At 42.1% G+C, this 13,309-nt stretch overlaps 1 protein-coding gene across 1 annotated transcript; it reads right to left on the bottom strand.

The window, feature by feature from the left end:
- Nucleotides 1–6,642: 6,642 nt before the first annotated feature.
- On the bottom strand, nt 6,643–11,979 carry LOC112262088 (protein delta homolog 1). The gene is made up of 6 exons (XM_024437788.2): nt 11,777–11,979; nt 11,357–11,436; nt 11,085–11,148; nt 10,625–10,755; nt 9,809–9,950; nt 6,643–9,038 (listed from the first exon to the last, which is right to left on the bottom strand). Exons 2-6 carry the CDS (start codon nt 11,424–11,426, stop codon nt 8,246–8,248), a joined length of 1,200 nt encoding a protein of 399 aa, XP_024293556.1. The 5' UTR covers nt 11,427–11,436; nt 11,777–11,979; the 3' UTR covers nt 6,643–8,245.
- Nucleotides 11,980–13,309: the final 1,330 nt, after the last annotated feature.

The following is a 13,309-nucleotide window of genomic DNA, read 5'->3' as shown; positions in this document are numbered from 1 at the left end:
AACAGTAATTATTAGTTGGTTAGAAACAAGTTGGATGTGCCAAAAACAATATTTACTGAAGTTGGAAGCTGCATCTATAATGTACAGCTATCGTTCTCTTTTTAAAGCAACTCCCCTACCCACCTGTACAGATTCCTAAGCAATACAGTGCCTTGCTAAAATACTCAGACCCTTGGGATTTCTTCACGTTTTATTTTGTTACAAAGTTGATTTAATTCACTTATTGTATTTATTTAGTTATTTAATTAACAGTTTGTCAACAATCTATGCAAAATACTCTTTAATATCAAAATGTAAGATCAATTATATATATTATTTTAAGATGAATAAAAATGTAATAACTATTATATAGTCGTTGCATAGGTATTTGGCTGCATCCTGTTTCTTTTTATCCTGAAAAAACTCCCCAGTATTTTCAGATGTCAAGCATACCCATACCATGATGCAGCCAGCACCATGCTTGAAAGTAAGGAGGCAGTTACTCAGTGATGTGTTGTGTTGGATTTGCCCCAAACATAAAGCTTTGCACTTAGGCTAAAACGTGTATTCCTATGCTGTGCTTTTTGTTGTTGTTGCAGTATTACTTATACTGTATATTTGTACTCTTCTTTTCACTCTTCATTATTGTGGACTTACTACAGTGTTGTTGATCCATCCTCCGTTTTCTCCCATCACAGTCATTAAACTCTGTATCTGCTTTACAATCACTAATGGCCTCATGGTAACATCCCTGAGCAGATTAATTCCTGTCCTGCAGCTCAGTTCAAAAGGACGACTGCATCTTTGTTGTGTCTGGGTGGTTTAATACATCATCCACTAAATAGTTATTAACTTGACCATGCTTAAAGATATATTCAATGTCTGATTTGTTATTGTTACCCATCTACCAATCACTGCCTTTATTTTTGAGGCTTTCAAACAGCTTCCTGGTCTTAGTAGTTGAATCGGTGCTTAAAATTCAATACTTGCCCGAGGGAGGACCTTATATATGTTGTATGTATGGGGGACAGAGGAAGGGTTAGTCAATAAAAAATCATGTCAACCTCCATTATTTCACACAGAATGAGTCCATATAAGTTATGTGATTTGTTAAGCCACATTTGGACTAATTTAGGCTTGCCTATACTTTAGTTATACATGTTTTATTTATCTAAAAAAATATCAAAAAACTTCCACTTTGACATTAGAGAGTATTTTGTGTAGATTGTTGACAAAAAACCCTCAGATTAAATCAATTTGAATCTCACTTTCTAACACAATAAAATGTGAAGAATTCCAAGGGGTCTGAATACATTTTTATGGCACTGTATCTGGTATAATGCATAAATTGTTCTCAGTGTAAAATATAACTGTTCGCAATATCTGTTCCCAGAGGTACTAAAAAGGCCTGGCTGTTGTTCTCTCCCGAGACGGAGAGGTGAAGTGTCAGGTCCTTTTCGAGCTCACTGACATATTGATAGCTGACGGCTGAGGGCCTTTTTCCCCTCAGCCATCATCTGGAACACATCACTATTTATGTGCACTGTGGACAAGGGGTACCTGTTAAAATGATGTATAGAATTTAGCTACCCCTATTTACCCCTGAAAAGGAAAACGTGAGGGGAATGCTTTGAGTCGTGCATGTTGCCCACGGGCTATGGCTTCCTGTAACGTCGGGCTGGGGGAATAGCTGGGGTCAGAAGTCACGGGGTGGTTCTGGGCCTGTTTTATGACTGTACGGGAACACAGCTCCATGATAGATGTGCTGAGACGTCACTTGGCTTTTCCCGCGGCCCTTTGAAGGTAACAAGGCCCCTCTCTCCACGGCCATAATTCCAAAATGAAGGACCCTCTGGTGGGATGGGGGGCCTCTGGCTAAGTTAAAGGACAGGAGAGCACAGAACGGCCACGGTCACATTGGCTTCTTTCATTCCTCCGATATTGTTGTTGAATAACACCGATGGCTATGGAGTTCAGTACAGGACATCCCTCAGACATTTACACTACTTTGTACGACTAGACCTACTACCTGATGTGTATGGAAGTGTAGCAGTGTACCGGCGCGGCACTGACTGTGAGGGTATGCATTTTCACACAAACTAGCTACAGTAGCTTCATTCTATACAGTAACTTTATGGCAGGCCTTAAAATGTTTCATCAAGTCTGTCAATATTTACATCAGAAATCCTACCACACAGCAATGTGTGCACTGTGTAGAGGAATCGTTACTGTTGTGGATTTTTTTATGATATAGTCATCCTCTTTATTTTTCTTCACACATATGGTGTGGGCCCCCGTCATTGTAAATAAGAATTTGTAGTTAAATAAAAGTTTAAAAAAAATATAATTGTCATGAATCTCAGTGCAGCATATTGGTCATCTGTGGTCATCACCATCATATTATCTTTAGATGGATAGATGTGAGTGAGGATGTTGCTACTGTAAGAGTATCAATGTCCACAATATATTTGCATTTTCCTTCCTCTCTACCCATTTGACATTTGAGTCATTTAGTAGACGCTCTTATCCAGAACGACTTACAGGAGCAAGAGGGTTAAGTGCCTTGCTCAAGGGCACACCGACAGACGGCTTGGGGACTCGAACCAGTGACCTCTCAAATCAAACTTTATTTGTCACATGCGCCGAATACAACAACTGTAGACCTTACAGTGAAAAGCTTACAAGCCCTTAACCAACAGTGCAGCTCACGAAAGAGTATTTACCAAATAAACTAAAGTAAAATTTTTAAAAGTAACAATAAAATAACAATAACTAGGTTATATACAGGTGGTACCGGTACTGAGGCAATGTGCGGGGGTACAGGATAGTCAAGGTAATTTGTACATGTAGGTGGGGGTGAAGTGGCTATGCATAGATAATAAACAGTGAGTAGCAGCAGTGTACAAAACAAATGGAGGGGGGTCGATGTAAATAGTCCGGTGGCCATTTGATTAATTGTTCAGCAGTCTTATGGCTTGGAGGTAGAACCTGTTAAGGAGCCTTTTGGTCCTAGACTTGGCGCTCCGGTACCGCTTGCCATGCAGTAGCAGAGAAAACATTCTGACTCAGTTACTGGCCCAAATCTCTTAACCGCTAGGCTACCTGCCCAACTTGGCTTGTCTCTCAAGGCTGGCTGTATATCTCTTATCCATCCCCATAGTCCTATAAAACCTGTAGCCTGCTGTGATCTTTTCTTTTGGACTGCTGATGACACCTACTGGACATACTCCACACCACAGTTTAAACCGGGCATCTCCAGCCCTGTTCCTTGTTGTCTTAGGTCTCTCTTTATGTAGTGTTGTCTCTCTTGTCTTGATGTGTGTTTTGTCCTATATGTTAGATATTATTATTATTATTTATCCCAGCCCCCGTCCCCGCAGGTGGTCTTTTGCCTTTTGGTAGGCCGTCATTGTAAATAAGAATTTGTTCTTAACTGACTTGCCTACCTAAATAAAGGTTAAATAAAAATTAATAAAATAAAAAAGATACCCTCCTGTACAGTAGCTGGCCTCTCCAGCCCTGTTCCTGGAGAGACACCCTCCTGTAGCTGGCCTCTCCAGCCCTGTTCCTGGAGAGACACCCTCCTGTAGCTGGCCTCTCCAGCCCTGTTCCTGGAGAGACACCCTCCTGTAGCTGGCCTCCAGCCCGGTTCCAGCCTGTAGCTGGTCTCCAGCCCTGGAGAGACACCCTCCTGTAGCTGGCCTCTCCAGCCCTGTTCCTGGAGAGACACCCTCCTGTAGCTGGCCTCTCCAGCCCTGTTCCTGGAGAGACACCCTCCTGGCCTCTCCAGCCCTGAGCCCTCCAGCCCTGTTCCTGGAGAGACAGTAGCTGGCCTCTCCAGCCCGGTTCCTGGAGAGACACCCTCCAGCTGGCCTCTCCAGCCCTGTTCCTGGAGAGACACCCTCCTGTAGCTGGCCTCTCCAGCCCTGTTCCAGGAGAGACACCCTCCTGTAGCTGCCTATCCAGCTCTGTTCCTGGAGAGACACCCTCCTGTAGTCAGTGGTGGAAGAAATCCCCAATGGTCATACATGAGGAAAAGTAAAGATACCTTAATAGAAACAAGTGAATGCCCCCCAGTAAAATACTACTTGAGTAAAAGTAAAAAAGTATTTGATTTTAAATATAATTTCTAAAATATATGTAAGTATCAAAAGTAAAAGTATAAATCATTTAAAATTCCTTATATTAGGGCAAACCAGAAGGCACCATTTACATGTTTTTAAAATGTAAGTGTAGGTGTTCACTCCAACCCTGTTCCTGGAGAACTAACCTCCTGTAGGTGTTCACTCCAACCCTGTTCCTGGAGAACTAACCTCCTGTAGGTGTTCACTCCAACCCTGTTCCTGGAGAACTAACCTCCTGTAGGTGTTCACTCCAACCCTGTTCCTGGAGAACTAACCTCCTGTAGGTGTTCACTCCAACCCTGTTCCTGGAGAACTAATCTCCTGTAGGTGTTCACTCCAACCCTGTTCCTGGAGAACTAACCTCCTGTAGGTGTTCACTCCAACCCTGTTCCTGGAGAACTAACCTCCTGTAGGTGTTCACTCCAACCCTGTACCTGGAGAACTAACCTCCTGTAGGTGTTCACTCCAACCCTGTTCCTGGAGAGAGACCCTCCAGTAGGTGTTCACTCCAACCCTGTTCCTGGAGAACTAACCTCCTGTAGGTGTTCACTCCAACCCTGTTCCTGGAGAACTAACCTCCTGTAGGTGTTCACTCCAACCCTGTTCCTGGAGAACTAACCTCCTGTAGGTGTTCACTCCAACCCTGTTCCTGGAGAACTAACCTCCTGTAGGTGTTCACTCCAACCCTGTACCTGGAGAACTAACCTCCTGTAGGTGTTCACTCCAACCCTGTTCCTAGAGAGAGACCCTCCAGTAGGTGTTCACTCCAACCCTGTTCCTGGAGAGAGACCCTCCTGTAGGTGTTCACTCCAACCCTGTTCCTGGAGAGAGACCCTCCAGTAGGTGTTCACTCCAACCCTGTTCCTGGAGAACTAACCTCCTGTAGGTGTTCACTCCAACCCTGTTCCTGGAGAACTAACCTCCTGTAGGTGTTCACTCCAACCCTGTTCCTGGAGAACTAACCTCCAGTAGGTGTTCACTCCAACCCTGTTCCTGGAGAAGACCTCCTGTAGGTGTTCACTCCAACCCTGTCCCTGGAGAACTAACCTCCTGTAGGTGTTCACTCCAACCCTGTTCCTGGAGAACTAACTTCCTGTAGGTGTTCACTCCAACCCTGTTCCTGGAGAACTAACCTCCTGTAGGTGTTCACTCCAACCCTGTTCCTGGAGAACTAACCTCCTGTAGGTGTTCACTCCAACCCTGTTCCTGGAGAACTAACCTCCTGTAGGTGTTCACTCCCACCCTGTTAATAGAGAGAGACCCTCCAGTAGGTGTTCACTGGAGTGTAAACCTGCAAAAGGGTATCTCTCCAGGTACAGGGTTGGAGTGAACACCTACTGGAGGGTCTCTCTCTATTAACAGGGTTGGAGTTAACACCTACAGGAGGGTTTCTCTCCAGGAACAGGGTTGGAGTTAACACCTACAGGAGGGTCTCTCTCTATTAACAGGGTTGGAGTGAACACCTACTGGAGGGTCTCTCTCCAGGAACAGGGTTGGAGTGAACACCTACAGGAGGTTAGTTCTCCAGGAACAGGGTTGGAGTGAACACCTACAGGAGGTTAGTTCTCCAGGAACAGGGTTGGAGTGAACACCTACTGGAGGGTCTCTCTCCAGGTACAGGGTTGGAGTGCCTTGGTTTAAATGGAGGCTGCATGTACGGTCCTGAATTGCACCATTTTCCTGTCTTGCTAAGCATTCAAAATGTAACAAGTACTTTTGGGAGTCAGGGAAAATGTGTGGAGTAAAACGTACATTATTTTCTTTAGGAATGTAGTGAAGTAAAAGTAAAAGTTGTCAAAAATATAAATAGTAAAGTAAAGCACAGATACCCCAAAAAAAAAAAAAAAAAAAAACTTAAGTAGTATTTTAAAGTGTTTTTACTTAAGTACTTTACACCACTGCAAATAACCAAATAACGGATTAGTCAGATGCTTATTAAATGTATTTTAAAATATTCTATTATGTAGATAATACTGTATGTTAGATGTGGCTGAAAAATATATAATAAGGTAAGGTATTCATTTGTAAGGTATACATGAATATGTCAATAGTTAAGTTTGTAAATAACTTTACAGGTTTTGTAGACTAATTTATAAAAGTCCAGTAGTGTTTATTTCATTGGTTGATACAGGGTGATATATTCTCCACAAGGTGGTGGCAAACACCATTCTGTAAAATCTTCTCCGGGATACGGATACTAGGAACCCACACAATGATCTGGGCCTGTATTCACAAAGTGTCTCAGAGTTGGAGTGTTGATCTAGAATCAGTTTAGCCTTTTATATCATAATGAATAATATTATATGGACAGATCCTAGTTCAACACTTCTTCTCTGTGAGGCTTTTGTGGATACAGGCCCAGAATACATACGACCTAGACCAGGATAGGAAGTTTATTTAACTTTATTTTTTGAATACAGGTTTGTCTTCTTGAAAAAAAAAACATATATTTATACCTGTAAGTTGAAATATAAATTTGGGATGGCTGTCAGGCTGTAGATACAGTATTTGATCAATGTATCTTATTTGAAAAAGGAAGACTGGTTTATATTTTTATTAGCAAAGATCAAGAAAAACACAAAAAGCAATATTCTACCAAATCACAGTAAAAGCACATAGCACTGTAACATGTACTGAGGATGGATAAGGGGCCCTTCTATGAAATACCTATTTTTAAACATTCCTGACAACGAATATCAATGTTTTTATTAATGTTTTGTCAACATTTTTACCTATTTTTCAAACACAAATCAATGACAGTATTTCAAGGTGAAATCAAGTTGAATTAAACATAGTTAAAACTAAATATGGATGTTGATTTAATGTTGAAGTCAGGTCTTTGCCCGGTGGGTTAAAACTAACCGAATGTTACCAATAAGAGTACGAAATCCAAACTGCTCGCTAGTGTTTTCTACAATGTTTATGGTTTGAAATGACATGTGGCAGAATACTCTCTTGAGTGAAAATTGGGTACCCAACTTCCTGCCGGTGCCCTAACCACACAAACACAACATCCTATTTTTGTTGTTGACATATCCAGTGATTAATGGCTCCAACCCACATTTTCTTGGCCTGGAAAAGTAAATTAAAGCCACCCACATTTTAATCCTATTTTGCCCTCAAACAAACTGCAGGGGTCGATGATTGTGTTGTGGTATGAAATCTTACCAGAAATTGGATGGAGTTTTGTTCAAAGCAGGAGTTTTGCAGTCACATTAATATTTGTAAATACACTTGCTGAATTATAGAGTTGAATTAATTGGTGCTTTAAAATAATAGTAATTAGACATAAAATGGGATGAATATCTAAAATACTATAACATCCACTACTGGTGGTGCGTAACAATTGTATTATGCTCATTACAGATTGACAATACTTGCTGATATTTCCAGACAGATTTTTTTGATAATATATAGATTCAATCAAAAACTAAAAAGCAGTATAAATGGAAAGATGTGGTTCACTTGAATACTGTAAAAGCAGATGTATCCTATCCACTAACAACAATATGTAGAAGACAAATACGAACAGCAATCTGAATACTAATAGAATCTAACCATCAAAAGCACTGACTGGTTCTAGTTCAAAATATCAGCATATCTACAATAGGATTTGTAATAAAATGATAAACTTGGGGCTTTATGATAATCACTGTAATTGACTTAAAGTCTGACATTTGTACACGATTTGATGCATAATTAACTACAGTATAAAAGTGGAAAGTAAAACATTGAATTAGTTCAGATCAAAAGCTTCGAATAATCAAAATCAGCTGTTTTGGTTATTTTGCTTTAAAAAATATTATTTTGCTTTATAAGCACTTTTATGTTATAAGTTAACATCTGAAAGAGATAAAACGACAGCTTGTGGATGTCCTGAAAATTAGGCAGGCATACATTATTGTCCTTCTTCTCCAGGCATAGTGCCTGTACATCTTAGCATCATACCTCTTACTTGAGGAAAGTTCCACATACAGTGGATCACATTAGAACAGAATAACTGCATTTTTTTCAGAGAGGGGAGCCCCAGTTTTCTCTTTAAAATCTATTTTAAATCCATGACCTTCTCCATTTGTTTTGTAGGTGTCCTTGCACACTCAAACACACTCCTTATGCAGACGGTCAGTCAAAATACCCACATGTCAGATTGACGTGTAATGTTTCCCAAAGCTGGTGAGCTTGATCTTCTCAGGGAGGATGATGTTGACAGAGCGGTCCCCCTCATCCTCGCTGTTATTGGCTCTCAACAGATGCTCTCTCTGCTGGCGCACCAGATGGCTGTACTTGGCGTTGGCCATCCACGTCTCGCAGCGGTTGAAGAAGATAATACCTGTGGTTCCCAGGATCACCAGGCAGGTGAGCAGGCCCAGCATCCCGAAACAGATGAGCTGACTGCGGGTGACCAGGCTGGCGGCAGAGGCCGAGTGAACCGTCTCCTTCAGGCTGATCTTGAGAAGGTCCCTCTCGGGGGGCCTTAGTAGTTTATGGAAGGCGTGGGCAGGTAGGCTGTAGTGTGATGGGGAGAGTTTGGCCAGCCTGAGTTTGGCTCTGGGCCTGTGTGGCTGCTGGGTCGGTGTACATTCATGCCCAGTGAAAGTGCACCCTGGGAGGCACAGACAATGGTACATCCCAGCCCTGTTCTTTTGGCTCCCCACCACGCAGGTGCCCCCGTTCCCACAGGGGGAACTAGCACAGGGGGAGAGGGGGTCCACATGGGTGTTGTTACAGGTGGGGCCGTTGAAGCCCGCGGGGCAGGCGCAGGTGAACGCAGGACCGTAGTCGGTGCAGTTGCCTCCGTTGAGGCAGGGGTTGGGATCACAGCTGTCCGTGTCAATCTCACAGAAGTCTCCAGTGAATCCGAGGGGACAAGCGCAGGAAGGGTAGGCTGCCAAGCCACCGGCATCGGAGCAGGTGCCACCATTTTGGCAGGGAGAGCTGAAGGGCACACCAGTTCACTTTGATTTCTCTCTAAAGTCCACAGTATAAAACTGTACCAGGGATTATGGCAACATACAAGAGCTCAAGAGGGTTTAAATGTTGTTGTTTTTTAAATCGGTCACATCTCAGAGGTTGTGTAAGACCATTCAAATGATATGTTTTGTTGTTAGCCAGTACTGTGTTCACAGCCACATGCTCACAGCCGTTCAAACAGGATGCCTTTTTAATCCTTATGCTGCACTAGACATTCACTCTAGACATTCACTCTAGACATTCACTCTAGACATTCACTCTAGACATTCACTCTAGACATTCACTCTAGACATTCACTCTAGACATTCACTCTAGACATCCAATGTGGGCTCAGTGTTTAGGAATCATTCTCAGAGTCCCACAAAAAGAAAGGTAATATACATCTGCATGTAAAAGTCATTTCAGTTAGAGGATTTAAATAGAACTGAAATGATTGCTTGTCAACTAAAGAGAAAGGACACGCAGACAGAGCTGTATTGAATTTTGTGTTGGGGTCCTCTCAGTCAATAACAGGCCCAGTGTAACACAGAGCAATCATAATGAGATTCAGTGAGACTATGGCGGTCAAGGAAGGCTGTATTACCTATCAGTCTCCAGAGACAAGCCTGTGTCCATTTGAAAGGCAGAAGGGTTGATCCCCCAATGGATTCAATGGCACCTAATCTGGTATTGAAAAAGCTTTAGAGACTAAGGTTTTAATTAAGATAATTGCAAACCATGTCAGAATTGCATACCCGTTTGTTAGACATGATCCCTTTTTCAGGTGGCAGCTCTCTCCTGTGTAACCAGGCAGACAAATGCAGAGGTATCCTCCCTGGCCAGTCTGGATGCATGTGGAGTTATCAGTGCATGGTTTAGATGAGCACTGGTTGGTGTCTGGAAAAAGTTGATAGAATGTTGTTGGGAGAGGTCATCACACACACACACACACACACACACACACACACACACACACACACACACACACACACACACACACACACACACACACACACACACACACACACACACACACAGAGTTTGTTATGATTTTATCGCCACAATGTAAATTGAAAAGAAACAAACCAGTGACAAGTAGACTATATTTGACACCTCCCCACCCATGGTGTCTTTAAGACAGTGGAGCACATAGAGCCATCAGAGACAGGAAATACTATTTTCTTTCAACCCTCAAACATATGCTTTCTCTTTCAGCTCGAGGTAAAGTCATAAAAATGTACATAAATATACAGTATATTGAAGATTAAACGAAGTATGTGCTATCGGTGAATCATTCAGCTGTATCTTATGGGATCCTACCTTATTCACATGGTCAGGCCTGACATGTGAGAGAAAGGTGGATTGGACACCTTGGCCACACTGGCTCCCCATCCAGCCCTCTTCACAGATATGATACCCACCTTCACAGATACCCACCTTGGTCACCCTGGCTCCCCACCCAGCCCTCTTCACAGATATGATACCCACCTTTACAGATACCCACCTTGGTCACACTGGCTCCCCATCTAGCCCTCTTCACAGATATGATACCCACCTTCACAGATACCCACCTTGGTCACACTGGCTCCCCATCCAGCCCTCTTCACAGATGCACTGCCATGCTTTCTCACAGCTGCCATGAAGACAGCCCGGGAAGGGCATGCACTGCTTGCATGTTACACCCTGCCAGCCTGGTTTGCATCTGAAAACATGATTCAGATGAAGGGGACCGTTGTTATGCTTCACACATGTTTTTACTCACCCAGATGAACTATTATGGGATGCTTCCACAGGGTGTATTATTGTATAATTGATTGGGAAAAAGTCGATTTGTTATATATATATTTGTAAACAATACATCTAAACTTGGAATTAGCAGGATGAAAAACATAATTTCTTGTTTAGTCTGTGACGACTTGGCCATGTGGAAATGGGGTGAAATAAGATGAAAATGGACTGCTTATGTTAATGAAACATGGTTTCTACAAATATTTAACATACTTCCGATGATCTATTATATAATTTAATTACCTGCATTCCTCAGGCTTTTCACAGTAGCCGTTTTCAGGATTGCACCCTGCGCTGCATTCAGTAGCTTGGATATGTGAAAGAGAAAACACGAGATTAGCTATGAAATGCCTTTTCAAAGACCTCAAAGATAAAACAGAACATTCATTTAAAAGGAAAATATTCGCAGCTAGTAAGTGATTTATTATTAAGTTATTACATCTCAATGACAGCCGTTATGTAATGAGGGTACTATTGCTAGAATGGAAACTATAATGGATGATGTGGTAAATTACCTTTAGTGATGGCAACACTCAAGATCAGAAATAACCCAAATGTTGTCAGGCACATCCTGATTTTCAGCATGCTTCTTCTCCTGTAAAATAAGCATCTGTCAAATCGCAGCTCAGTTTCTAATTTCTCTGTCAAAAATAACTACAGGGTTTCGTAGGATAACCCAATGCGCTCAGCACGACCAGTCCCTCGCCTCCAAAGAACAGGTTGACATTGTTGAAAAGTTAATTATACGTGCATGCAGCATCGGACCTGAATTAAAATTCGTCAAGCCCTTGTTCTGAAAGAATAGCATAGGATACCCAATTACGCACGAGCACAAACGAAAATGCGACAAGAAGAACTATAGCATAAAACGTTACGATATTAACCTAAATCTTCACTGATAAATCAATAACTTTGCTTAAAATTATACATTTTACCTATATCGCTTAGTTGTTCAGCTAGCTAGTCAGTCATATTGGATGCGTCCAAGCATGGCACTATATTTACTGGAATAAAGACGGCGGTGTAGCTATTCAGACGTGAGGTTTTTGTGTGATAGAGTAGACAGCATTGTGGTCCACGCTTGGCTCCTCCCGTCTGATTTAGGAAAGGAGCTGTCCAGTCCTCTGACCTACTGAACACATGAGGGGAAAGGCACACGTAGCCTAACGTTATCTGTTCAATAACTTGCAGCGCAATCTATACAAACTTCTCAAAACTTCATTAATTCTCATTTGTTTTGTAAGACGTCATTGTTTATGATACAGTAACCATTTAAACACTTATTGTCAATAACAATTGTCTGGTCAATTCCACAAAATTGCCAACTGAATTATATTCTACCCGCACTATTTCCAATTCTTTCCTCAGGCAAAAGGTGTCATTTTCTTGTGCCACAAATAGAAGGGCTTAAACTCAAAGCTCTAAGTTACGGGTTTTTCGTGTTCCCAGACTTTATTGGAGCTGCAGTAGACTAGGGGAGGATCTATTACAATATAAATATAATTTATAAAAATCGCGTCTCCATTTAAGTCAATGATGGTATAATGAGAAGTAAGTCAGGAAGAAAAAGCAGGAAGTGTACCCTTAAATCTGTGCTGTGATTTGTTGAGACAATTACAAAACAATGCATTCCATTGCATGACCCACATCAGTTATCATGACCCACATTCAACATTATCATGGCAATCCAGCATCAGTTGATAGAACATTCCAAAATAACATGGAGATGATTGCATCACAATACCAGGCAGCCAAATCGCGATTGTATAATGAGTTTACCAGTCAAATTTCCAGGTTTAGAGCTTCCAAGCCCGTTCCATTCATTATATGTATATGGCTATAGGTCGTTTTCATTAAAACGTCACAATACCTTCAATTTGGCTGATGGAAGGGGCAAGGAGACCAAGCCCCAGTACCGATAAAACCATTGACAACTAAACTCAGCAAAAAAAGAAACATCATCTCACTGTCAACTGAATTTATTTACAGCAAACTGTAAATATTTGTATGAACATAACAAGATTCAACAACTGAGACATAAACTGAACAAGTTCCACAGACATGTGACTAACAGAAATTGAATAATGTGTGCCTGAACAAATGGGGGGTCAAAATCACAAGTAACAGTCAGTATCTGGTGTGGCCACCAGCTGAATTAAGTACTGCAGTGCATTTCCTCCTCATGGACTGAACCAGATTTGCCAGTTCTTGCTGTGAGATGTTACCCCACTCTTCCACCAAGGCACCTGCAAGATCCTGGACATTTCTGGGGGGAATAATGTGTGCCTGAACAAAGAGGGGGTCAAAATCAAAAGTAACAGTCAGTATCTGGTGTGGCCACCCTCACCCTCTGATCCAACAGGTCCCAGACGTGCTCAATGAGATTGAGATCCAGGCTCTTCGCTGGCCATGGCAGAACACAAGACATTCCTGTCTTGCAGGAAATCACGCACAGAACGAGCAGTGTG

The sequence above is a fragment of the Oncorhynchus tshawytscha genome, linkage group LG11 (assembly GCF_018296145.1).
Source record: "Oncorhynchus tshawytscha isolate Ot180627B linkage group LG11, Otsh_v2.0, whole genome shotgun sequence".
Taxonomy (NCBI): Eukaryota; Metazoa; Chordata; class Actinopteri; order Salmoniformes; family Salmonidae; genus Oncorhynchus; species Oncorhynchus tshawytscha.
This window is presented reverse-complemented; position numbering and strand designations above follow the sequence as displayed.

Bases quoted from the DNA above. Each gene is read 5' to 3' on its own strand.
- LOC112262088 (XM_024437788.2), bottom strand. From the start codon at position 11,426: ATGCTGAAAATCAGGATGTGCCTGACAACATTTGGGTTATTTCTGATC. The intron at 10,756-11,084 runs GTAATTAAATTA...TCATGTTTTCAG, and splicing joins GAAAAGCCTGAGGAATGCAG to ATGCAAACCAGGCTGGCAGG. The intron at 9,951-10,624 runs GTGGGTATCTGT...AACTTTTTCCAG, and splicing joins GGGGAGCCAGTGTGACCAAG to ACACCAACCAGTGCTCATCT.